The 24,066-nt window shown below is 43.8% G+C and overlaps 2 protein-coding genes and 1 non-coding gene across 12 annotated transcripts in view; 2 read left to right on the top strand and 1 right to left on the bottom strand.

Annotated features, from left to right (window-relative positions):
* The first annotated feature begins 177 nt into the window (after window positions 1–177).
* Window positions 178–2,591, top strand: tha1 (threonine aldolase 1). Of its 2 annotated transcripts, XM_015962871.3 has the most exons (8): window positions 178–311; window positions 389–603; window positions 1,021–1,104; window positions 1,177–1,265; window positions 1,339–1,524; window positions 1,606–1,743; window positions 1,839–2,031; window positions 2,125–2,591. In XM_015962871.3, exons 1-8 carry the CDS (start codon window positions 280–282, stop codon window positions 2,430–2,432), a joined length of 1,245 nt encoding a protein of 414 aa, XP_015818357.3. In that variant the 5' UTR covers window positions 178–279; the 3' UTR covers window positions 2,433–2,591. The 2 variants fall into 2 exon arrangements, with proteins under 2 accessions (XP_015818357.3, XP_015818356.3); XM_015962870.3 differs by having other exon boundaries at window positions 215–603.
* A 522-nt stretch (window positions 2,592–3,113) lies between these two features.
* Window positions 3,114–3,195, bottom strand: trnal-uag (transfer RNA leucine (anticodon UAG)). The gene has a single exon. It is a non-coding gene; the product is annotated as a tRNA-Leu (tRNA).
* Window positions 3,196–9,986: 6,791 nt separating this feature from the next.
* Window positions 9,987–24,066, top strand: part of eef2k (eukaryotic elongation factor 2 kinase) — a 14,579-nt gene continuing 499 nt past the window's right edge. The window contains exons 1-19 of one of the 9 annotated variants that reach the window (XM_015962874.3): window positions 9,987–10,218; window positions 10,625–10,884; window positions 11,313–11,363; window positions 12,411–12,511; window positions 14,502–14,562; window positions 14,652–14,689; window positions 15,405–15,576; window positions 15,654–15,803; window positions 15,886–16,018; window positions 16,097–16,224; window positions 16,335–16,554; window positions 16,643–16,713; window positions 19,453–19,530; window positions 19,740–19,796; window positions 19,993–20,058; window positions 20,464–20,595; window positions 23,203–23,391; window positions 23,475–23,599; window positions 23,746–23,924. In XM_015962874.3, coding sequence (XP_015818360.3) covers window positions 10,630–10,884; window positions 11,313–11,363; window positions 12,411–12,511; window positions 14,502–14,562; window positions 14,652–14,689; window positions 15,405–15,576; window positions 15,654–15,803; window positions 15,886–16,018; window positions 16,097–16,224; window positions 16,335–16,554; window positions 16,643–16,713; window positions 19,453–19,530; window positions 19,740–19,796; window positions 19,993–20,058; window positions 20,464–20,595; window positions 23,203–23,391; window positions 23,475–23,599; window positions 23,746–23,924 — 2,206 coding nt within the window. In that variant the 5' untranslated portion in view covers window positions 9,987–10,218; window positions 10,625–10,629. Of the gene's footprint in view, window positions 10,219–10,624; window positions 10,885–11,309; window positions 11,364–12,410; window positions 12,512–14,501; window positions 14,563–14,651; window positions 14,690–15,404; window positions 15,577–15,653; window positions 15,804–15,885; window positions 16,019–16,096; window positions 16,225–16,334; window positions 16,555–16,642; window positions 16,714–19,452; window positions 19,531–19,739; window positions 19,797–19,992; window positions 20,059–20,463; window positions 20,596–23,202; window positions 23,392–23,438; window positions 23,600–23,745; window positions 23,925–24,066 lie in introns of those variants that run through there. The other 8 variants (XM_015962875.3, XM_015962873.3, XM_015962876.3 and 5 more) reach the window with 8 other exon arrangements.

Genomic DNA, 24,066 nt, shown 5'->3' with positions numbered 1-24,066 from the left:
CTTTACCACATATTTGAACTGCAGCTTATTTCGTAAATGGCTTAACTGAATCATAGAATACCTAAGATATGCAACTGTACCATAATCATTTAGTTACAACTTGATAAATTGCCACAAATTTGGCTTTGTGTAAAATCGCTAGCTTTGTGTTTTAACGCCATCTAATGGTCAATGTAGCTATTAGTTTGGATAGGTAATCCATTAGTTTCCCTTGCAGTCAATGATTATCGATTACAAGCTCACTGGTCCAAAGTTCAGCACCCACCAACACCTACCGTGATGGATGTGATTGAAACAGGAGCATCATGCATGTAAGAACTTTGTCTTGCAGAGTTCTTCATTTTTTACTCAACCACGGTGACGTCGCCTCCTGCAATCCGTGTTTTAGGCGACATGATGCCGCTACCCTGCTGGTTCGGTGTGCCGTTCGGGGCTACTACAACACCGGGAAACCCAGGTTCCCTGGCCCTAGCGGGGCGACCCACGTCCGGGTGGTGGACCTCCGCAGCGACACCGTGACCAAACCCGGGCCGGCGATGCGCCAGGCCATGGCGGAGGCCGAGGTGGGGGACGACGTGATGGGGGAGGACCCCACGGTGAACGGTAGGTACCGGTATTGCTGGAAACAACGTTAACCCTCTGGAGGCAGGCGTTGCAGATTTGCAACAGTTAAAACCTTCCTACCTGGTTACTCCACATACGTATTTCATGAGCATTTTTTAACTTGTTCGTCCTTTTATCAAAACTTATTTTGAGCCTGAGAGGGTTAAATAAATGAGTCAACAATTGAATAATTATCCAGTTATGAATGAAGATTTCAGCTTTTATTGTACTTTTGTAGATTCTAACAGCTTACTTAACTGAGTAATAAAAATGCATCTAGTTAAGCTTTAGATGAAACACAAGGACAAATTTTCAGTCTACCCTGTTAAAACCAGAATCTGCACAGAAAAAAGCTTCATCACAGTGTCGTGACCCAGCACACCTTGTTATATCTCTAATTTGATCTGATTTCTGCAGACTTACAGAAAATTGCAGCAGATATGTTTGGGATGGAGGCTGCCCTCTTTGTCCCCTCTGGAACCATGGGTAACCTCATTGCAGGTACATCATCAGCCAAGCATCATCATTTTGCCACGTGGATGATTGCTAAGATGTCTGTATTTTACTTTGCAGTAATGGTGCACTGCAGGGAGCGAGGCGACGAGGTGATTGTGGGCGATCTGTCCCACTTGCACATCTACGAGCAAGGAGGCAGTGCTCAGGTGAGCGTGCATCTACACCTGCTGCAGTTTACAGTTTAAAGGAACTCACTGTGCTTTTACCGTGTTGACACAGCTGGCCGGTGTCCACTCCACCACAGTGACCACTCGGTCAGATGGGACATTTGACTTGAAGCAGCTGGAGTCAAAGATTCGTCACGGTTACCCAGACCCACATTACCCACGCTCGCGCCTCATATGTGTGGAGAACACACACAACATTCAGGGAGGACGCGTGCTGCCTCTGCACTTCCTGCAGGATGTGTGTGTTCTATGTTTTATTAGTTGCAGCATCCTGTACAACTTTGATCCTATCTGACTGACTCGTGTCCACTCCTCTAAGGTTCGTGCTGTAGCAGATCATTATGGTCTGTCTGTCCACATGGATGGAGCCAGGGTGATGAACGCCGCTGTGGCTCAGGGGGTCCCTGTGGCAACTATACTGCAGCACACACACACAGTCAGCGTCTGCCTTTCCAAGGTAACATAACGCATAGATTAAAAAAAATCATTAAAGATATAAAATTCAAATGCAGAGATGAAATGATGTAAGTTATGTTTGTGTGTGATAAACAGGGTTTGGGGTCCCCAGTAGGTAGCATGCTCGCTGGACCTCAGGACTTTATATCCAGAGCGGTAAGGTGCCGTAAAGCCCTGGGAGGGGGAATGAGACAGGTTGGTGTTCTTGCAGCTGCTGGCAAGGTTTCTCTACAAGAAATGGTGGGAAGATTGGAGGACGATCACCGCAATGCCAAAGCCTTTGCTCTAGGTGAGTCGCTCACGTCCTGTATTTATAAATTCTCGTATTTTATTGGCTGTCATTGTCATCCAACTGAACTGTGTGATCTTTCTCCTCTGCCAGCTCTACTGGAATACAACCCTTTCCTGTTTGGTGTAGAAATGGCTGCTGTTGAGACAAACATCCTGCGTTTCCAAATTAAGGATCCTACTTTGAGCCCACAGGAGTTTTGTACCCGCATGAGTCAGGTCGGGGAAGGAGAGGAGGAGGCTCTGGGGCAGGGGCTACAGGTTCTCATGTACCCTCATTTTGAAAACTCCATTAGGGCCGTGTGGCATCTTGGGATATCTCCTGAGGACACCCAACTGGCCATTCAGAAAATGCAATTTGTGGCTTTTCAGCACTTGAATCAAAAAGCTGGGGTCCACTAATGGGTTATTTTTAAGTCTAAACACTGTTAATAATTGATAAGGAAGTAAAATGGACGAAAACATAATTTAAATACAACAAAAAGCACTTTGTATGTAGACCTTTATAATTTACTATGCATTAAATTAAATAAAGCACTGTCTGACTCCTGTAACATTTTCCCCAAGGTATTTCTGTGGACTCCTTGTCAAGAGACGGATTATGCTTTGATACTTTTTTTAGTTTGTAAATTATATTATATATTATTACTTTGTGTATTTTGATTGGGGGAAAAAAACTCAAAACAGGCAAATTTGGTGATGTTTGTCCAAAATTAGGTCTAGAATTGCTTTCATTGTGAAAATTGATATTATTCAGAAGCAGATCTAGTTCATTATTCAAAGTACATCATAGAAAATAAATACAAGAGAGAAATCGGTAATTTCCTGTCTTAAATTTAGCAATGAAGTTCTGTTAAAAGGTTATATTTTGACAATTTTTTAAGCTATCAGAAGTTTTAGTTCAGCTGTGCAATAAACCGGTTAGCCACGAGGTGGCACTTGTTAAGTTAAAAGCTTTTTGTTTTTGTTTCTAGGCATAAAAATAACAAGGAAAGGTACAATCGTTTCGATGACGTCTAAGTTAAAGCAAAAGAATCGAACAGAATCCTGCAGCGCACATAAAAAAACTTCCAAAAAGCAACCTGGCAGCGGTGGGATTCGAACCCACGCCATCGAAATGACTGGAGCCTAAATCCAGCGCCTTAGACCACTCGGCCACGCTACCATTGATGTGTGGACCAGAATGTATGTTTCATTTTATTGTTTTATTTCCATCTACTGCACATCTTTCCGCCATGTGTGTGAGATTGATTTGGAATTTTTTTTCTTCTACATTCATTAGTTAATTGAAAATGTATATTACATTTTACTTATCTTCTGCTTTACCATTTCAATCATATGTTGCATTTAAAATGTTCACTTATCTGATTAAAACGAAGCAGAAGTTGGTTCCCATTTCTGGTTCTCGTTTGGAAAAGAGCAATTCCACCCAAAATGTCTGCTCCCTAAACATCTTTAGTCCATGCCTAGACTCTTCAAACCGGGTCTTGATTACTCCAATAAATACCGTTAAACATATTTTGTGATTTGTGAAACCTTTATCTGATTTGTGAAACTTAAAAAAAGGCAGATATCTGCACATTTTAGCATCCAGACCACATTGGAACTGGTCATGTGCTAAAACTACAATACCTAGACTCCTCATACCTGAACTAGATTATTAGACTAATAGCAAATTCCGTAAAACATACTTTGTGATTTGTGAAACCTTTATGTGAGTTGGGAAAATTAAAAAAATACAGATTTCTGCCCAAGCCACCTAAAGTGGCTCCTCTCGATGTGGAGGATCTACTTCGAGCCCCTCCCGGATGACTGAGTTTCTCACCCTATCTAAGGGAGAGGGGAGAGCCCAGACACCCTGTGGAGAAAACTAAATTTGGCCACTTGTATCCGCAATGTAATTCTTTTGGTAAATGGTAAATGGCCTGTAATTGATATAGCACCTTCTATAGTCCTGGAACCCCCCAAGGCGCATTACAACACAATCAGTCATTCACACACACATTCACACACTGGTGGGGATAAGCTACGATGTAGCCACAGCTGCCCTGGGGCGCACTGACAGAGGCGAGGCTGCCGAGCACTGGCGCCACCGGTCCCTCCGACCACCACCAGCAGGCACTACTCAAAGCTTGTGACGATAGATGAGGGTAGGAACTTAGATCAACCTGTAAATCGAGAGGTTTACCTTCCAGTTCTGCTCTTTCTTCACCACGATAGACTGGGACAACGCCCTCATCATTGCAGATGCAGCCAACCAATCTGCCTATCGATCTCCTTTTCCATCGTTCACTCACTTTTGAACAAGACCTCAAGATACTTAAACTCCTCCGCCTGAGGCAAGACCTCAACTCTGACTTGGGGAAAGCATTCTAACCTTTTCTGACACAATACCACAGTGCTGGATTTAGAGGAACTGATTATCATCCCAGCTTCTTCACACTTGGTTGTGAACTATAGGTCACGATCGGATGAAGCCAGCAGGACCACATCATCTGCAAAATGCAGAGACCTGATCCTCAAGCCACCAAAACAGATCCCCTAAACACATTGGCTGTGCATAGATATCCTGTCCATAAAAGTTATGAACAGAATTGGTGACAAAGGGCAGCCTTGGCAGAGTCCAACTCTCAACGGGAACGAGCCGACTTTCTGCCAGTGTTATGTCGATTGGAGTTCTCCCCTCGAGATCTGTTTCTATGTGAGTGGATGGTTCCAACTAGTAGATGGGTGGAGCAGAAACAGATCTCGAGGGGGGAACTCAAATCGACATAACACTGGCAATGTCGACCAAGATCCGACACAAGCCATGCCCAGACCTAACAGCCCATATCAATGGGCCTGGTACCCCATACTCCTTAAGTGCCTTCCGCAGGGAAGGCTTTTTAAAGGATACCACTGAGTCCACTGATCTCAGGCTGAGGGGAAGAGGGTTCCAGAGTCTGGGGGCCACAGTAGCAAATGATCTGTCACTTTTGGTCTTTAGCCTGGTGTGCTACACAACCAATAGGCTTTGGTCACTGGACCTCAGGGACCTGCTGGGGGTGTAAGGACTGAGAAGATCACCAACGTATGATGGTGCTTGTCCATGTAAGACCATAAAGACCAGAACCAGGATCTTTAAATGAACTCTGAAGTTGACTGGCAGCCAGTGAAGCTGGAGGAGAAGCGGGGTGATGTGGGTGTGTTTGGAGGACTTGGTCAGAAACCGAGCACAGGCATTCTGAACCACCTGTAGACGGTCCAGGAAGTCTAAAAGTTTTAGAGCATCAACTAATCATCCTAAACTTAATTTAATTAGAAAATACATATTTTCAGAAAAGGAACTTGAGCCTTTTCTCCTGCAATAATGACTTGTGGGTAATTCCCTTGTTCGTTATCATTGAAAGATTATGACCCCTCTCTCTCCTATTACTCAAATTGGTATGGTCCACAAAAGCTTTTTTTCGTTTGGGCTTGGAAGCTAACCTACCATTAGAATAGTTTATAGCTTAGCAAGCTACACTTTTAGTCAGTAACTCAACCAGGGTCATTTTCTTTTTCTTAAAGCTTTTTTCTTCATATAAATAAATTACAGGTTCCGGATAACAGGGAAGGGGCCATTCAAATAAAAGAAAATTTTATTGACCACACAATGTCATTATTTTAAATGTAACCAGTACCTGTGTCAGTGCAGTACCAATTAATGATGTGAAAACACTGGTATAAGAGTCTTTATCATTTTTAGATTAGGGAGTTACTATAATTTTATTTTCACACTACTGTAATTATTGTCTCTTGTTTCTGTTTTCGTGATTATTTGTTTTATTGTGCTTTAGTGTGTCATATTGTTATTGTCATATCATATTTCATTTGATCTTACCTGTACAATGTTTTTTTTCTGCTTCTGTGAATTGGACCAAGAGTCTGGAATAAAGAATACTTGACTTGGCTTGATATATGTATGAAAATAAATCCTTACTGATTAATGAAATTGTACTTTTGGCATGATTTTGAGTTCTTTAAGGGTTTTAAATCATAATCTGGTAGTCTCAAGGCCTATTTTGTTAAGTTTGTGCAAATAGCTACCAGTTTTAAATAACTAAGATAATATTATTACTGAACCAGTTTTCAAACAAATATTTTTATTGTTCAGCTTAATTTTTCCTGTTGTTGCTTATGTAACATACATGAGTTAAAACGTTTTAAAATTATAGATCAAGGATAACATTAGTAATAGTGCATGTGGTGTTTTTTCTACAGCTCTGAATGTTTAACGTTATTTTCTCTGGTTGGACTGATGTTCCCAGGTGTCTCTAGGATGGTTGCAGTGGCAGATGTCCGACAGCTCGCTGGACAAAGATTGTGCTGAAAAAGATGCAAACTTCTACTAAAGGAGTCATTCAACATTGGATGCACAGATTTGCATGACAAGCTAAAGCACAGCACCATTTTTTGTTAACTAAATTTTTATTTAGGGTGAATAAAAGAAGTAAACAGCAGCACAATATGAAAACATAGCTGGCATTCTAAAGCCGGCTGTACACTGTGCAACTTTTAGCTTATTTTGATCCAGTTTTCTTCCTGTGAGGGAATCTTGCATCTTTTAGTAGACACGGTTTAAAGAGAAGCAATTCCAGTTTTTCTCGATTGCTTAAACACATTTCTTTGAACTATGCCTTGTATTCTCAAAACACAAATCCATAACGTCTCACCAAATTTCCCAAACATCGTATTTTCAAGTGAAAATGAAGCTCTACACTCAAAATCGTTAACTCTTGCTGAAAAACAAAACTTTGCCCACAGACATCACACACAAGGCCTCAGAAACTCACACTACAACGTAGTCTTACACATTGGTGCAGTAATTTAAAAACAGTATTTGCAAAAATGGCATGTTTTGTTGCTTGTGGTTCTTCCCCACAAAAACCTTTTCACATGATGAATGTAAAAGACAACCAATGTTGTCAGCATTCTCTGATCAGAGCCGGGATTGTACCTGCAACCTTCTTATTACTGGACAACCGGCTCTACCTCCTGCGCTGCTGCTGTCCCAGAATGAAATATGTGCAGTCATCAGTCTGTGAACAGATCTTTATAGAGCCTGATATCAACAAAGACCCATAATTACCTTCCTAACATATCTGACAGGATGTCCAGAGCCTCTAACTGAACAGACACATCTTCCTGTTTCCATGCAGTGCTCCAATCAGCTAGGAGGTGATCTTCCTACACACACTGACGGTCAGAGTCACACCTGCTGAAGGAGAATCCATGTTTCATACGGTGTGACTCATCAGTGTCTGACCTCTTCTGCATCAGGTCACGATGCAGTAGCACTTAGCAATGGTGAGTTCAGAGTTTGGAACATGCCTAACATTGTTTATTGCTGTTTGGAAATGGTGCCTTCAGGAACCTAAATAAACATCTGATTTTTAAGTCTCAAACTGGTGGATGATGAATGCTGTCTGATGGTGATTACCAGCAGGTGCCTGTCTGGATAAAAAGCTCAGCAGCCTGGACCTAATCTGCAGTTACAGTTTACTTTCTGCATCATTGGTCCTGAGACACAGAAGAAACTAGCAGCCTTCACCTGAGGAAGACAGCGGCAGCTTAGCAATCACAGCCTTCAGTAACATGCTGGAAATGTCTCTCAGCTGCTCCTTGTCTGACGCCATGTTGGCACACAGGATGTCCACCATCGCCTCCACCTGTGGCTCCTTCACCTTGCCCACCAGAGGTGCAATGGCTAAAATTCAAACTGTGATTATCCATTATTATTATTAAGAGATCCACTACATAAATGTACACTAATGCAATTCCTATGTTTTTTTTACTGGATGAAAAAATGAGTGCACATGTGAGTCTGTTCTGTCACTAAAAGTGTTTGACATGTTTGCCATTTTAAAGTCAGGTTCTGGACCTCTCCGTTCTTGTCCTCCCAACAGTCTGAGCAGCATGTGCACCCCTTTCCTCTTGTTGTGCTCGTCCAGTTTGATGCTGTCTTTCTGCAATTCCAGCATTAGGTCATTCGTGGCCACAAACCTGGACACAAACACACAAAAACAAACTGTTAAAATAATGTTCGCAAGGCCACCCTAATGCATGGGCCAACCAGGAAACATCCATCAAAATGTTGGGGAAAATGAGTTAAATGATGCCCAGTTGAAAAATACTGGCGGCCTTGTAACATCTAACCATAAAAATCAGGTCTAAAACACATGAGAGTGACTCTGGGCAACACAATATTAGATGTCATGTTTCCTTCTACGGGAGCCCAGGAGGACAACATGCATTTACTGATTTGTAACAAACGGTTACAATACCTTCTCTATTTACAAATGTTGTTTTACACATTTACCTCTTCACTTGTTGCCAGTGATGAAAAGGAGTTTGATGTGCTTGTTATTTTGCTGAAGTTTGCACTCCCCAGGGCTTTTTTTACCCTAATGGGCATCCGTTGGTAAGGTCTTACTCCAACACAAAAGTACTGCTAGCTTGCAACGATTTAGGAATGTACTGCCCCCTATTGACAGGAAATTTTGAGAAATCTCCTACGCGTATGCATTCTGCCGCTTTCAAATCAGGGCTGACTCAGTCCAGCCCAGGTATGGAATAAAGTGTTCACATCTGGGTAGCCTGGTTTTACGTGCTCAACAGGCCGTTTTTTCAGACCTCTTCCTAAGGTCTACTTCGGAGCCCAGCAGCACAGTGAGGCTTTCTGACAGCCACACACACTGTGTTGGTCGCCCACGAAATGGCTTGGAGCCAGCTTCCTGGAGGAGACGGAATGAGTGACACAGACTCCCCCCATCCTACCCCAAGCCGGTGTGACAAATGGCAAAAATGAACACACAGCACAGAATACATCAGGGTGTTTGCTGATTGAAGGTAGGTGTGCACAGCGCCGCGTTAGCCATTGCCATACCACAACGTATCACCCGCAGGGAAACCCCTAACTCAGGTGCAAGTGACTTAATTGCACCCTGCTGCAAATGTTAAGAACACTAGGGAAGAAAGAAAAGGCCAGCTGGAGAGACTCTTTACTTGAAGTTGTTCATGTTGGGTGTGAGGGGAAGACGAGGGAAGCTCAGGTCATAATGGGACAGAGAGTGCGTGCAGTAAAAGAACGAGTCAACTGTCCCATCAACAAGATATTTCTTGAAAACAACACACAGAAAATCAGGGTGCATCACCTAACATAAACTCTGTAAGTTATCACACCCTCTCTCCTGGTTGACGTAAAAACCAACATCAGGTGACAGGCAAAGCAGATGTGTCCAACTCTGGCCATGGAGGTCAGCCAACCAGCATGTTTTAGTTGTTTTCCTGCTCCAACACACCTTATTTCATCTGTTGAGCAGTGTTTCCCATCCCTGGTCCTCAGGGCACACTGTCCTGCATGTTTTCCATGTTGCACTTTTAAACATCTGTGTTTCCTTGCTCCCACACACCTGACTTAAACGAGTGGGTGATTAACAGGCATCTGCAGCATTTGATGTCCTCCTGAGGAGGCAATGTAAATCAGGTCAGTGCGCCCTGAGGACAGGGTGGGGAAACACTGACTTAGAGGATTAGGTTGGGACACCCACGACCTGTGGAGCTGAAACCAAATTTAATCATGACTTACTTGTACACCATGTACACCGGCAGTTATGAGGTTAACCCATATCCATTCACTTGTACGGAGATCTAATGCTGCCTACTCAAACACACTTGGCCTCTCTTATGTACCTTTGTTTTTGCCTGTGTCGCGTGTTCTTCTAACTACAAGTGTTTGTATTCGTTTGTTTTCTTTAAATTGTCTTCAAGTTCAGATTCGTGCTCGGAAGTTTTAAAGCGCCTGGCCTGAAAGGCGGCAAGCCACATTTCCCACGCTTTTGAACTGACCACGGGGTGGTGGGCGTGGCCATAAAAGAACACCATGTTGCGATGGTTGTGATACGTGCGGAGGAACACCGTCGCAGTGGTTGTACAGTGAAACTGTACAAGTAAGTACAGGAGCTGCGCTCGCTGCCAGACACGTCCCGGACAGTCAGGATACAGTGGAGGATCAGAACGTACCCGCTCCACGATGGGAGGAGTTTCTGAACTGCTGCTCGGACGTTCTTCTGTCTTCTAACTGAAGCGTTTGAGGACGGAAGAGGACAGAGCTCTAGGGGGGATAAACTGTCAGTTGCAGAAAGTGATTACGAAGTCCGATCAGAAGGTTGGCTTCTCTTGTCTAATACTTTCTTCTAATAGCAGGAAATAATCCGTCACAGAAATTCAAATTTGCCCTAGGAGGGGTTCAGATTCTTTACGGGCTGCTGCAGCGAATGGGAGATGAGTGCGTTTACCCCATTGTTGTTATCAGCTCAGCATTAGTGAAACACACATCTTTTATTACACTGAGTATATCTTCTTATTATGTAAATGGATTACTTAAAAAGCATTGTACTGTTTGAGTTTATGAATGCATCTGCCACGTGCAGCCTCCTCTATAATGACCTCATGTATGTATGGTTGTGCAGCCATGATACAGGATTGTTTGTGCTCATGTGTTAAGATGGCTGCCGCACATTAAAATAATGTTGCTCAGGTTTTCCCTGCACCTGACTCCTCTTCATCAACAGGCACCATGGAGGACGACCTGATGTTCAGCATGGAGGAGGAGAGCAGCAGTTCCAAGAGAACTTCCTCCCAGCGAAGTGGCGTCAAACACCGGGCTTCCTCTCTCAGTGATGCCAATGCCAGTGATGATGAAGACGATGAAGAACACTTCATCTCTCCCATTCTGGATGATTCCGCCAGAGAAGTCTGCAACTACCTGAAAGACCTTGCTTACACCCAGCAGCTATCCAACTCTCTTCCAAAAAACAGCTTTTTCTACAGGGTGAGCCCCTAGAATCATCTCTTCAGACAGCGTTGTCCATTTAAGGACAAATGATCTATGCATGCATGCCTGCACACACACGTGTGTTATTATGTGTGTATCTGTTTACTGAAGTGGAAGCTGGTCAGTCATCTCTTTAAATGTACTCTTTGACAAGAACAGGAAGTACCATAGAGTGGCTTTCACCTCACGACGACTCTGTGTGTAAACACGTACTTCTTCAGACTGGCTCTCTGCAGATCAGCAGCCCGCTGCATAATGGCTCCATTCAGTGCTGCTTATCACCAACGTTGTGCACCAGACACATGTTGTTGTCCAACTGAATACCGTTTTGTGTGTTTTGTGCAGTAAAAGGTTAATTATATGTTGTTAAATCTAACTGCTAATGGGTGGAAATCGTCCATTTTCTTTACCTTTCTAACTAGAAGGAAACCGAGGCAGAGCACCGAACGTACCATGTTTTGTCTGAGAGCGCACGGGTATGTTTGGGATCAAATTACGTTTAACCTTCTCCCTATCTGCCAAAGACTATCTTTGCCTCCATTCATCCCTCCCTGCTCTGTTATTTGCAGCCCTTTCCCTGCTTTGGTATGATCTCCTTAGTGCATTAATTTCCCTCACCATCTCCTGCATCACATCCTCCTTTTTTTTCCCTTCAAAATAAATAATTCAATTACTTTTAAAAGGCTAAAAAACATCCTCCAATAAAAACAATGTTTGTCAGTTAGAAATGCATGAAATTTATCATAATCATGAGAAAAATCTCACAAACTGTTAATATTTCAGGAGTGATTTCAATCCTTTAGTCTTGACGCCAAGCTGTAATGTTTTTGAGGTAGACTGGGTAATCTGACACCATCTCAGTTGAAAACATCTCCTTACACACACACACACACACACACACACACACACACACACACACACACACACACACACACACACACACACACACACACACACACACACACACACACACACACACACATTCTTTATGTAAATCTGTCATTCTAAATATAAATGTGTGTTTTGGACAGTGAGCGCTGACATATGAGACGTGCTGCTGCCTCGTGCAGGACGTGTCTAAACTCTGTTTGCTCCTTTGGTTGCACACTTGCTTCACGAGTTCTGCTGCCAACACGTATTTAATTCCAAATTGTCACACTTCACATTCATTTGAAAATAGCTGTTATAATCGATAGTCGTTGGACGTGCTTTGAAATCCACTTAAAAAATTCTGATGACATCCTGCAGCTGGCTCCTTTCACCCCAGTGTGTTAGAGAACAAGGGGAACCAGTTCAGTGCAGAAGCTGTAACATTTTACACATCGCCTCATGCACGCCTAGTGAAAGAAAAGACAATTATATGCCAGGAATTACCATTGTTGTGCAAACTAAACAGCTTTGCAAAGAACTGCACCCTCTGTTCCTTATCTGTGTTCCATCAAACCTGGTTAGAAAACAGGTTTTTAACTTTTTGCACAACATTTTCTTACAATGATTAAAACATGCTTTTGTTTCTTCATCAGGCTGCATGGATACATGCGATTGAGAAGGCCCGAGCCATGCCCGACCCCTGGGCACAGTTTCATCTGGAGGAAATCCCAACTGAACCGTGCATTCGTTACAGGTACCAGTGCGTTTTTGTCAAAGAGCCAACCCTTTCCTTTATTTTCCAGCGTAACCTGACGTGCACCGTATGTTGATTCTAGCGTCCTTTTGGGATTTTCAATAACAACAGTTGTTTCTCTGTTATCACAGATTTGTTGTTGCAGATAGAGTGTCCTATCAGTTGGTTAAAAGTCAAATCGGTCATATTTGCAAAAGCATTTGGCTAGATATATGAACAAATTTGTTTACGCATGCTGATTTGACCTTTGAACTTCTGGGCTAAAACCCATGATAAAAAGTTAATTTAGTGAATGTTTCAGCGCTTTATAGCTTGTTTATGAAGTCAGCACAGAGAGATTAGTCTGCAGGGCTTCATGTGTCTGCGTGTCGGCTTTAGCTGTTGACAAACATCACAGCGTTGTCCAACCAGGACATGAAACACTGATGTCCCTTTGACTGCATTGACTTGTTTACGTGGTCTTACATTTGGGTGGGATACTGAGTCCAGATGTAATGTCCAGGCTTGGTGGGTGAATCAACAAACACACCTTAAGCTATTTAGGCAAAAACAAATGAGGGTTTGGGCGTGGGCAGAGAGCACGATGAACACCAGGTCCTGTTACATAAGGGGGGATTCAGCGGGTGGAGGGATTACAGAGGTTGGGATTTGCCCTCCTGCTCCACTCTTTCTGAGGGCTAAATTTACCCACTTGTAACCTCAGCCCTCTTGGCACTCTGCAGCCTGAGCGCCATGGGACCCGATGTTCGTATCAGCAGGGAGAGGACTGGTCTTAGATGTTGGAAAGTTCTTTTTTGCGTGCATGCAAGGAGAAATAACCTCTTTGCACCATCCGTCTGCTCCTGGTGTCATTTAGTGTTCATTAACTTTGGTCAGTCGGTCAACCCACACCCTGAGCTCAGGAGGACGCTCGGTTCTCTCTTTTGACTTTTCGATCCTCTGTAGTCCGCCCAGTAAACACTAGTCAGAACTAAATGTAAGTTAAAAGATGAATATGTAGTTTTATTCAACTCTGGTTTTTCATTAACAGGAAAGTAAATGCTCCCTTGTTAGAATAGATAAGAAGCTGAGAACACCCTAGCTTTGTAAACATATGAGTCTGAGGCCTTGTGCTCTGAGGGCGAAATAAAGGTAACGGAATGGTGGTTATAAAAAAGGAGTCTAGTTCAGTGTTAGTGGTTTTAAGCATAAAAGGTGGATTTATTTCATGGCAGATCAGAATCGATAAATGAACTCAGAGCTGCAAAAATGTGCACTAAATTAGTATTCCTGCTACCTTGTTTACATGTGCAGGCACGTTGTTTTTTATTTATCCCATGCAGCACCGCTGCATAATGATAATAATAATTACCGATCATTTAACACTATCATGTTTTTATGCAAGAAAATAATAACACACGGAGAAGCTGTTATGAGAGGGTTTATTAAAATGTTAAGGTGTGATTTAGTGGAAAAATTTCTCTCCAAATTTAAACCAGTTTTCCATTTCAGTCATTTTACTTTGAGCTTCTCTTATTTACAGGTGAAAATGAAAGATAAAATGTAATCCTGACTCGAGTCCCTGTCTCTTTAAGACTTGCCCCTCTGAAAGCCCTTCTCTGATTGGCTGAAATGTGAAAGCAGCCTCGTTTAGGATTACTTTTAACAAACAGGTTTAGTATTTAAGCACTAGTAATTAGAAGTAAAAAAAGATCATCCTTTAACAAATCTTATGTAAAACATGTCTTTTTATCCTGATCTGTCACTTACAAACATGTAAAACACCGTATGTAGCAGGAAACACCGGACCTGCTTTGGACAAAAGCGTCTGCTAGATACATATAAACATAAACCTGTTTCAATTTTAAATGTAGAAACTTCATGTTTACCTGAATAGTCATTTCACGTGTTTTATGCAACATTTCATGCTATATTTCAAAATAATAAGTACCATAGATCAGTATTAAATGTGAGTTGAGCAGATGTAAAATGAGTGTACTGGTCCTTCCAGGTATAATGCGATCACAGGAGAGTGGGCTCAGGACCAGATCCACATCAAGATGGCTTCTCAGGTACTCGTCTGCCTGTCTAAAGAAGGCTGTGCTTCTGTGCTCTGCTGCTGTCTGATCCCGTTTGTTTCCTTCTGTCTGGTTTCTCACAGCCCTTTGGAAAAGGGGCCATGAGGGAGTGCTTCAGAACGTAAGTCAAACTATTTTTCCATATTCACCACGTCTCTTCGCAGTGGTCCATGCTCTTTCTTTAGTGGCCAGTTCTGATCCTGACTTAACAGAAACCAAACAGCAATATGTCGCTGCTTCACTTGGTTTACATTTCTGCCTCCAAATTAGAAGTGCAGCTGGCAGATGCTGTGTTTTTTTTTTAAGATTGCTACACTAATTTTAGCACGTAGAGGCTATTTCTTATCTATTTTCTCTTGAGATTAATTCCTCAGATGTTTATTATCAGAGTAGACATAGAATCCCCTGATGCTGATCCATCATGCGCTATCCGCTGGGTGATGGTATCAAGAAAGAGGAAAAAAAATGGGTCGTTTTTTACAGTATTTTGAAAGCTATAAAAAAAGAGGAACTCATCTTTTAGAAAGTAAAATTCCTGTCTTAACAAAAAAAGGTTAGAAATGACCCCCCCTGCCTCTACAAGCTCCAGCATGTGAGGTTTTACAGAAGAAAATACCAGAAGGTGACATGTTGTTCCAGTTTCTACTGTAAATGTGAGGCACTAAGCTGTTTTTGTCTCTCCGTGCGTTGAGGTCACATCTGGAAACACTTTCAGCTTGTCCTCTTATTATGTTTATGTAATTTAGTAAAGACGTGGTGCCTCCGGGGTGTTTTTTTTAAAATCTGTATTAAAATGCTGAAGTCATATGAACACGTGTTTTATCTTCTTCCACCAGGAAGAAGCTGTCGAATTTCTCACACAGCAGCAACTGGAAATCAGCCTCTAACTACGTGGCCAAGCGCTACATGGAGATGGTGGACAGAGACGTCTACTTTGAGGATGTCCGCCTGCAGATGGAGGCTAAACTCTGGGGGGAGGAGTACAACCGCCACAGACCTCCCAAACAGGTTTTTTCATGAGTCTTCGTCATGACTGTGACTGTAACAGAAGTACATTTGGATGACCCATTTAAACTCCTGCTCAGGTGGACATCATGCAGATGTGTGTGGTGGAGATGGCACAGCGACCGGGCAAGCCTCTCTTCCACCTGGAGCATTACATCGAGGGGAAGTACATCAAGTACAACTCCAACTCCGGCTTTGTGAGGGACGACAACATCCGCCTGACCCCACAGGTGAGCGGCGCCACCTTTTAGTTCAGAAAACCAACTCAGCTGATGGTCCAGTATCCAACTCCCCTTTTTCTTCCTCCACCAGGCCTTCAGCCACTTCACCTTTGAGCGGTCGGGCCACCAGCTGATCGTGGTGGACATCCAGGGAGTTGGAGACCTCTACACGGACCCTCAGATCCACACGGAGAAGGGGACGGACTTTGGAGACGGAAATCTAGGTTGGATAGACGATTTGATGCATGTTTGAAGCAGAAGTGATTCCAGATGTTCCGCTCTGATTAACACCTGTGTTCCAGGTGTTCGTGGCATGGCTCTGTTCTTCCATTCCCACCTGTGTAACAAGATCTGCAAGAGCATGGGCTTGACGCCTTTTGACCTGGCCCAAGCAGAGCAGTCCCAGATGGACTGCACCAGCAAGCTACTTGTAATTTTAATACTTTGATAAAGTCTCAATTTGGAATGCTTTACATGTTTGGTGTGTCTTCGTTAGTCCTGTCATGTTTTAGCTCTAAGTTTCACCTCGTTTCCTGTCAGAAGTCGGCCCAGACGGTGCTGAGGGGGTGTGAGGAAGTCTGCGGCTCGCCTCGTGTTCAGACATTGTCTGCCAGCCGGGTGCCTCCGCTGCTGTCCCGCCTGTCAGAGACCTCATCTGCAGACGAGAGCGCGAGCGACATGGACTCGGTCTCCTGCTCGCCTCTCACCCTTCCCTTCTCCCCCATAGTGATGAGCGGGTCGATGGGCAGATCAGCCTCAGGTGCGTTCCTGTCCGTTTGTCTGCAGGAGCACGGTGCATGAGGAATGGACTAGTGTGTGAACAGTTGGTGTTTTCCTACATTTTCCAGGCATGTCCCTCTCTGGAATGGTTGAACATGACAGACTCAACAACAACAACAACAACACATCTGATCATAAGGTGAGCAGTCAAGTGTTCTCAGTGTGTGTTGTTTGCTTAAACACATTCACAAAATCTGCCTTTAGTCAGTTAATTTGGGTTAAAACCTCTGATTTAAGTTTCAAAGCTCTTAAAATTATTGATTTTAAAAATATATTTGTTCCGGCTCTTGGACAGTGCAGACGCTTTTTTAGTCCTCTCCTCCCTATCTTACCCTCAAGGCTTTTTGTCTGTCTTTGGGTGCACAGCTGCTTCTGCATTTTGTCTGGAAACTGAAATAACTAAAATGGATCTTGTCAGTTGGTCACTTAACGCGATGGATACAATTTTTTCAACGATGAGAACGGCTTTGGCACAAAAGATGGATGCCATCAAGGAGAAAGTGGACGAATCAGCACAGGTTGGGATAGATTAATGTCCATTATTGGGATTTTGAGAGGTTGAGGACCAACAGAACTTTAAGACAGAGAGGAAATTATCTCTGTCTGGCCCCAAAACAATTTCTAATCTGAATCTGGTGCCCTTGAACCTGTGAGGCTGCGACGAATACTCCCGCTCAGAAGAAATGTGGAATGCTGCCGTCGCTATGGCAACTCTGTCTCCTATCCCAGCCTGGGCAGGACTGCGGGCTGTGAAGGCCGCTGAATCGTTCCAGGAGTCACTGTGCCCTCCAAACCTCAACAACCTCCTTCTCCTGTCCAGACTGAGGTGACATGCGCTGCTTAACGTTTGTCTGCTGGAACTGACGTGTGGAGAGTCCCAAACCCACCACCCCACCTAGTGAACACTTATGTTGTGTGATGTCTGAAGTCTGTTGCATCTCTCTGTCTGAGGTGTTTTTTGCATAGCAAAGCTGCCCTCCCTGTGGAGGGTAACACCTTCTTTCCACCGGAGCTGTCAGCAGCACGTTACTGCAGCAGCACGTCTTGCTCGCGTAAGCTGCTGCTTGGCCTTTCCCACGAGACGCGAAGCAGCAGGGGAGCAGCTGCCACCGACCGAGCACGAAGTCACACGAGTGACTTTGTCAGTGAACACAACAACAAGCAGGAGAAAATTACAACATGGTTCCAAAAGGTTTGTGTTTTATGTTCTGTCCATTTTATAATCGCCAATACGGACCTGAAAAACAAAGGAGACCGTTAGCTAGGTGATAACTTCTCACGGGCCGCACAGTTAGTAACTTTTTTTTTAAGTAAAGCAACCGGAAGGCAGTATGTTTGTTTATTCTGAAAATCTCGGGAAGCTTCGCTCCATTTTCACGTCCGATTTCCTGTCTTTCCTTCCCCAAAAATGTCGAACTTGACCCGTTTCAGAGGCGCTGCGCGTAGAAATAGAACCGGCGCGTAAGGGCCGCGACATGCTGCTCCTGAGATGCTGCCGACTCGCGCTGCTGACGGTTCCGGTGGAAAAGGTTCTGTTGACCACAGCGGTTCCTATCAGCAGCTATGACGTGCTGCTGACGGCTCCGGTGGAAAGAAGGGGTAACTCTGAAGTGCCTTTTTTTCCCTCCACCTGAACCAATCCTCATGTAACCCTCTGATCTCTATTAAGGTACCGCAACTCGGGTTGCAAATGACCACAGTTACCAATTCTTGTCATGTGTCTTTGCCCATGTATGTCTGATCTCTGAATTGTGTGTACTGAAACGCTCATTTCCCTCTGGGATTAATAAAGTATCTTTGAATTGAATTATTATTCAATTTTTACATTCTGCATCATTCCTGCATTTATTTTTGTCTGTGGGCTAATTTCTTAGCCAAATTTACACTCTCAGAGTTGCTTACAAAGTTGAATTATCTTCTCGGTTACGGTTGATTATTTGTCTTTGTTTGCACAGCTTCTCCCTTACAGTGAGGATTATGGGAATTCAGCTAATTTCAGCATGTGTGTAGCCCTTTAGCAAACAAACATCCCTCTGGCCCCTGGGTAATGAGGCCTTGCAGAGTTCCAGAGCGGATTTGTTGAAAGGCTGACCACAGTTGAGTCCAGTGCAACAATGAGAGTGTTCATAAGCTTGTGGAAACAGATCTGCCCGAAACAATGTTCTGGACCAACAGTCCTCCTTTTGTAACAGTTGGTTCCTCTCTCAGAAAGGTATTTTTTATTTTTGTCTACAGTGACTTTTGTTTCTTTTCCACTGTGTGGGTAAAGCAACAAGACCAACACGACATGCCTGAGAGCAACACTAAGCAGCCAGGGTTAATAAAAACATCTAGCGTTTTGTACACAGAGACGACGGGTCTCCAGGGGATGTTCTTTTCTGTTTTTACATTGGAGTTTACATGGATACGTGTTGCAGCCCATTAGCTGCTTCCTACAGTGTGCTGCTGCACATATCCTGCTGGGTGACGCAGCTGTGGTGTAGCGCTGTGGCGTGAGGGAGTTGGTCCTGTTTCTGGAAGGTGGTCGTGTCAAAGCTGGAATTGCATGAACACTGAGTCATAAAGGGGATTTTGAAGTGTGTTTGTGGGTAAAGGTTGTTTAAAAATACCTGTTAGATTATAGATTTCTGAAGAGCCTCGGTTCAGAGAAACAGAGTTTATGACTAAGCTACGAAAACTCAACGCAGCACTAGCCTGGACCTCTTGAAGGCACCATTTCTCTGCAGTCTGATCGTCTTTCTTTAAAGACAATCTAGTAAGGACTGCAATTATACACTGTGGTTAAACATTAAGTAATGGGAATAGAAGAGTAGAGGTTTAGTTCCTGCTTCAGTAAAAGTGTCAGAACTAGTCCTGAGTTTTGTTGTTGTTTCTGCAGGATTCAGAGAGCGGAGGAGACAGCGGCTACCCCAGTGAGAGGAGGAGCGAAGGGGAGCCAAACGACCACGTGGACGGGGTAAAGACTTCCACTCAGGACTCGTTTTACAGCAGAAACGAGGAGACCGATTTATTTAACATTTAGTAACACGTTTGGTCAGATGTGTGTTGGTGTTCTAGGCTAGAGATGAGGTTCTCTGAAGTCTGTTCTGCAGTTGACCACATTACGTTTGGCTCTCACTAGAGCTCCTGGCAGCAGGTTTTGATGCATGTTGTATCGTCACATAGGCCCATCATCGCTACCACAGAACTTATTCTGAGTCGGATGACGACAGTGTCAGACGGGTAAACAAACAAAGATAAATGTGTGTGAATTCAATCATAACCGTTCTCGCTCTAATCCAATAACACAATCATCACCCTTCATCATCATCATCAGTGTTTTCTTTTCTCTACATCACCTGGTTGACACTGAAAAATCATTCCTCACTTTTTCCTCATAATTTACCCCCTCATCTTCTGTGTCCCCCCCCCCCACTAGAGGAAGATGGTAGCTCCTCCAAGAGTCTCCGCAAACTTATATTCACAAAGTCCCGACATTCAATGGGTGACTATTATTTGCCCGAAGGCTTGCTAGCTGACTGTTTTCCCAGCTCTGTGCAGTGGTTTTGCTTTAAAGCTTCACTTTTTGCTGATAATTTACCAAGCATGAAGATTTGTATCAATAATCAATAAGCTGCAGCTGTTATCAAGCTCACACCTTTACTGCTTCAGCTGAGTTACAAATACAAATTCATTTAAAAGAATTGACTTTCAGACTGAAAAACCATCTACCTCCAGGTCCCTGATGTTTGCCACTCAGCTAACTCGCCATCATCTCTTTGTTTGGGCTTCTCTTTTCTCCTGCTGTCGTTTGCCTCTGGCGTCTCTGAGTGGATGGGGATGTGCTCCTCCAGCTCTGAGCTGGCGTTTGTCTGGGTGAACTCTTAACTGGTTTGTTTTCTCTGCTCAGCTGACAGAGGAGAAGTGGAGCTTCTTCCATTCGTCTCGTGCTCACGTTCACCGGCCTTCCTGTGTGGCCACCGAGGTGGAGCGCCTCAACACTCTGCTGCAGAAGAAAATCGGACAGTCAATCCTGGGAAAGGTGAGATTTACGTTCTGTGTTTGCTTCTAGGTGTTTTTCATTTTGTTCTCAAATGTAACACCCACAACAGTCTAAGGAATAAGCAGAAAGCTTGGTTGTTTTTTTTTTTTTGGAAGTTGGGACTCGGATTAATCAATGCACCTTCAGGAAATTCTACGTTTAAATTGGTTTTAAAGTGGTCCTTCACTGGGAAACCATTTTTTACTTATTATTTTTTTAAATAATTGGTCGCTCTGAGTTTTCATGCAGGCATTAGAAAAGACTGATGGATTTGACAGATCCACGTCTCATTGCCACTTAACATTCATGAACGAGGAAGGCTGCTGTTGGTTCAGAGTCCAGGAAACGGCAGAGAACGTCTCTAGTAGTTAAAGCTAACCATTAGCATTAGCTACTCCACAACACGGCAGAGCTCCTTCAGGCTTGAGGTATCTGTGGAGATGAAACATAAACGTTACAAAGTAAACAGAGTTGGCGGTAGAGTCTTGTTGCGGTTAACCAATCCAAGTCAAGTCAACTTTATTTATAAAGCGCTTTACAACAGCATAAAAGCTGACCAAAGTGCTTAACAAGCCAAAAAGAACAGAAGTTCCCTAAAAATTCTAAAAATAAGATAAAAAGTTCATCACAAAGTAAAAACATGATAAAAACAAACATCAAACTGACATAAAAGCTACTAAAACAGATGCATTCTCAAACTGAATTAAAAGCAGCTGAGAACAGATGAGTCTTTAAAAGTGATTTAAAACCCGACAGTGACGAAACCATCCTAATATGAATTGGGAGCGCATTCCACCACCTTGGAGCTGCTACTGAGAAAGCTCTATCACCTCTGAGCTTTCTCTTTGTTCTCGGCCACTCCAGGAGAAACTGGTCGGCTGACCTCAGTGACCGAGACGGGGAGTGGGTAACTAAAAGCTCACACAGATACTGCGGAGCAAGGCCACGTACAGCTTTAAAAGCCAATAAAAGAACCTTGTACTGGACCCTAAAATCGACAGGCAGCCAGTGCACCGAAGCTGAAATTGGGGTAATGTGCTCCCTCTTTCTCGAACCCGTCAATAGGCATGCTGCTGCATTTTGCACCATTTGAAGACGGGAGAGGTGAGACTGATGAAGACCATGGTACAGTGTGTTGCAATAGTCAAGGCGTGATGTAATAAATGCGTGCATCACCGTCTCAGAGTCATGACTTGAGAGCAGGTGCTTAACCTTGGCGATCCTCCTTAACTGATAAAAACCGGCTTTAGTGACGGCACTGATTTGCTTTTCCAGAAGCAGATCACTGTCAAGCCAGACTCCCAGACTGGTCGCTACAGGTTTCAAAAATAGGGCTAGTGGACCAAGGTCAGCAGAACATGGCCCACTGGACACTAGGACTAAAAAGCATGACCTCAGTCTTGTCATTATTAAAATGTAAAAAATTTGCAGACATCCAGGTTTAAACCTCATCGAGGCAGTTTAGGAGAGGATCTTAAGAATTGGGTAGGCCACGTTTAATGGGAATATAAACCTGGGTGTCGTCTGCATATAGATGAAAAAAACATCCATGTTTCGTAAAAATAGAACCCAGCGGTAGCAAATAAAGAGAGAACAACAACGGGCCCAGCACCGATCCTTGAGGAACCCCGCATACGAGAGGTGAGCGAGATGACGTGAAGCCACCTAATGATACACAAAACGACCTCTCAGCCAAATAGGACTTAAACCAGTCCAAAGCAACTCCTTTAACCCCGACAGACTCTTGTAACCGTGAAATCAGGAGACTGTGATCCACGGTGTCAAAGGCAGCAGACAAATCCAACTGCACCAGAACCACAAAATCACCAGAGTCAGTAGATAAAATACCATTTAAGACCCTGAGCAGTGCAGTCTCTGTGCTATGTGCCTTCTTAAAACCTGACTGGAATTTTTCAGAAATATCATTTGTAAGCAAAAACTCCATCAATTGCAAATACACCACTTTTTCCAGAACCTTTGAAAGGAATGGAAGTTTTGAAATAGGCCTATAATTAGACACAGCAGAGGGGTCAAGACTGGGCTTCTTAAGTTGTGGCTGAACAACAGCCTGTTTCCAAGATTCTGGAACTACACCAGATGAAAGGCTACTATTAACCATGGTAAGAACCCAAGGGCCCACGGAGGAAAAAACGTCCTTAAAGAGGCGGGGACGAATCACGTCAGTAGCAGAACCTGAGGGTTTTAAGGGTTCCACGATCCCCCACAGGCAATCCAGAGTCAGTGGTTCAAATTGACAAAAAGTTGAAGGGCAGCATCCAGCAGCAACCTGGAGAGGACATGCCGGTATCTGAGCTCTAATGCTCACTATTTTATCGATAAAAAATGTCAAAAACGATTCACACGGCCCCTGAGAGATCTCAATTTCAAGGCAAGGTGTCCAAATATCAGGAAATAAGACTTAAAATCCTGCTGTCTGAAACAGCGTTCTCCTCTGGCTGAATTCTCTGTGCTGAAACAGGTGCACCAGAGCTTTTTTTCCCCAGAGTACCACTTAGGAGGCATTCATTCCTACTGTAGACCAAATGTAATAAAAATATGAGTGAAGGACCTCTTTAAGGGTCACATTTCTGTCTCTTTTTCACCTAGGTCCACCTGGCCATGGTTCGCTACCACGAAGCGGGTCGTTTCTGTGAGAAGGATGAGCAGTGGGATCAGAACTCAGCCATGTTCCACCTGGAGCGAGCAGCCCTGTGTGGAGAGCTGGAGGCCATCGTGGCTTTAGGGAAATGTTACCTGCAGCTGCCTCATCACATCCTGCCAGATATGGAGGTGGAGGTAAAAACATTTCACTGCTGATTTCCCTAATCAGCTGATTTGGTCAGGGTTGGTCTGTTTCCATTCTGATGTGTTGATGGCAGGACAACGCAGGAAACAGGATGAAAGGGTTCAAGTATCTGCTGCAGGCTGCTGATGCTGGTGATAGATCCTCCATGATCATTGTGGCCAGAGCTTTTGATACTGGGATTAATCTGTCAGCTGACCGGTGGGTAAAGGTTCATTCCAACCCTGGTTGTAAGAAAAGGTTTCCTGCACCAGCGCTGGTGTAATACTGCCCCCTGGTGGATGTAACATTTATTTCTCTTAAAGCGGGGTTAAGAGTCCATGTGATTTTGTTATTTTTGTCCACAGAAAGCAAGATTGGGCTGAAGCTATTCACTGGTATGACAGTTCCCTGAACATGACAGATTATGACGAGGGTGGAGAGTTTGACGGCACGCAGGACGAGCCGCGCTACCTGCTGCTGGCCAGAGAGGCAGAGCTGTACCAGGAGGGAGGTCACAACCTCACCGCAGACCCACAGAGAGCAGGTTCGAGTCCAGCTTAATGTACAGATCCAAACAAAAAAAAAAAAAAACACCCGTATAATGTCAGAAACTATCCATCAAGTCAAATCATTTATTCAAACTGGACTAAAACTGGGCTTAGTTGATAGTACAAACGTTTTTGGCC

The sequence above is a fragment of the Nothobranchius furzeri genome, chromosome 16 (assembly GCF_043380555.1).
Source record: "Nothobranchius furzeri strain GRZ-AD chromosome 16, NfurGRZ-RIMD1, whole genome shotgun sequence".
Lineage (NCBI taxonomy): Eukaryota > Metazoa > Chordata > Actinopteri > Cyprinodontiformes > Nothobranchiidae > Nothobranchius > Nothobranchius furzeri.
This window is presented reverse-complemented; position numbering and strand designations above follow the sequence as displayed.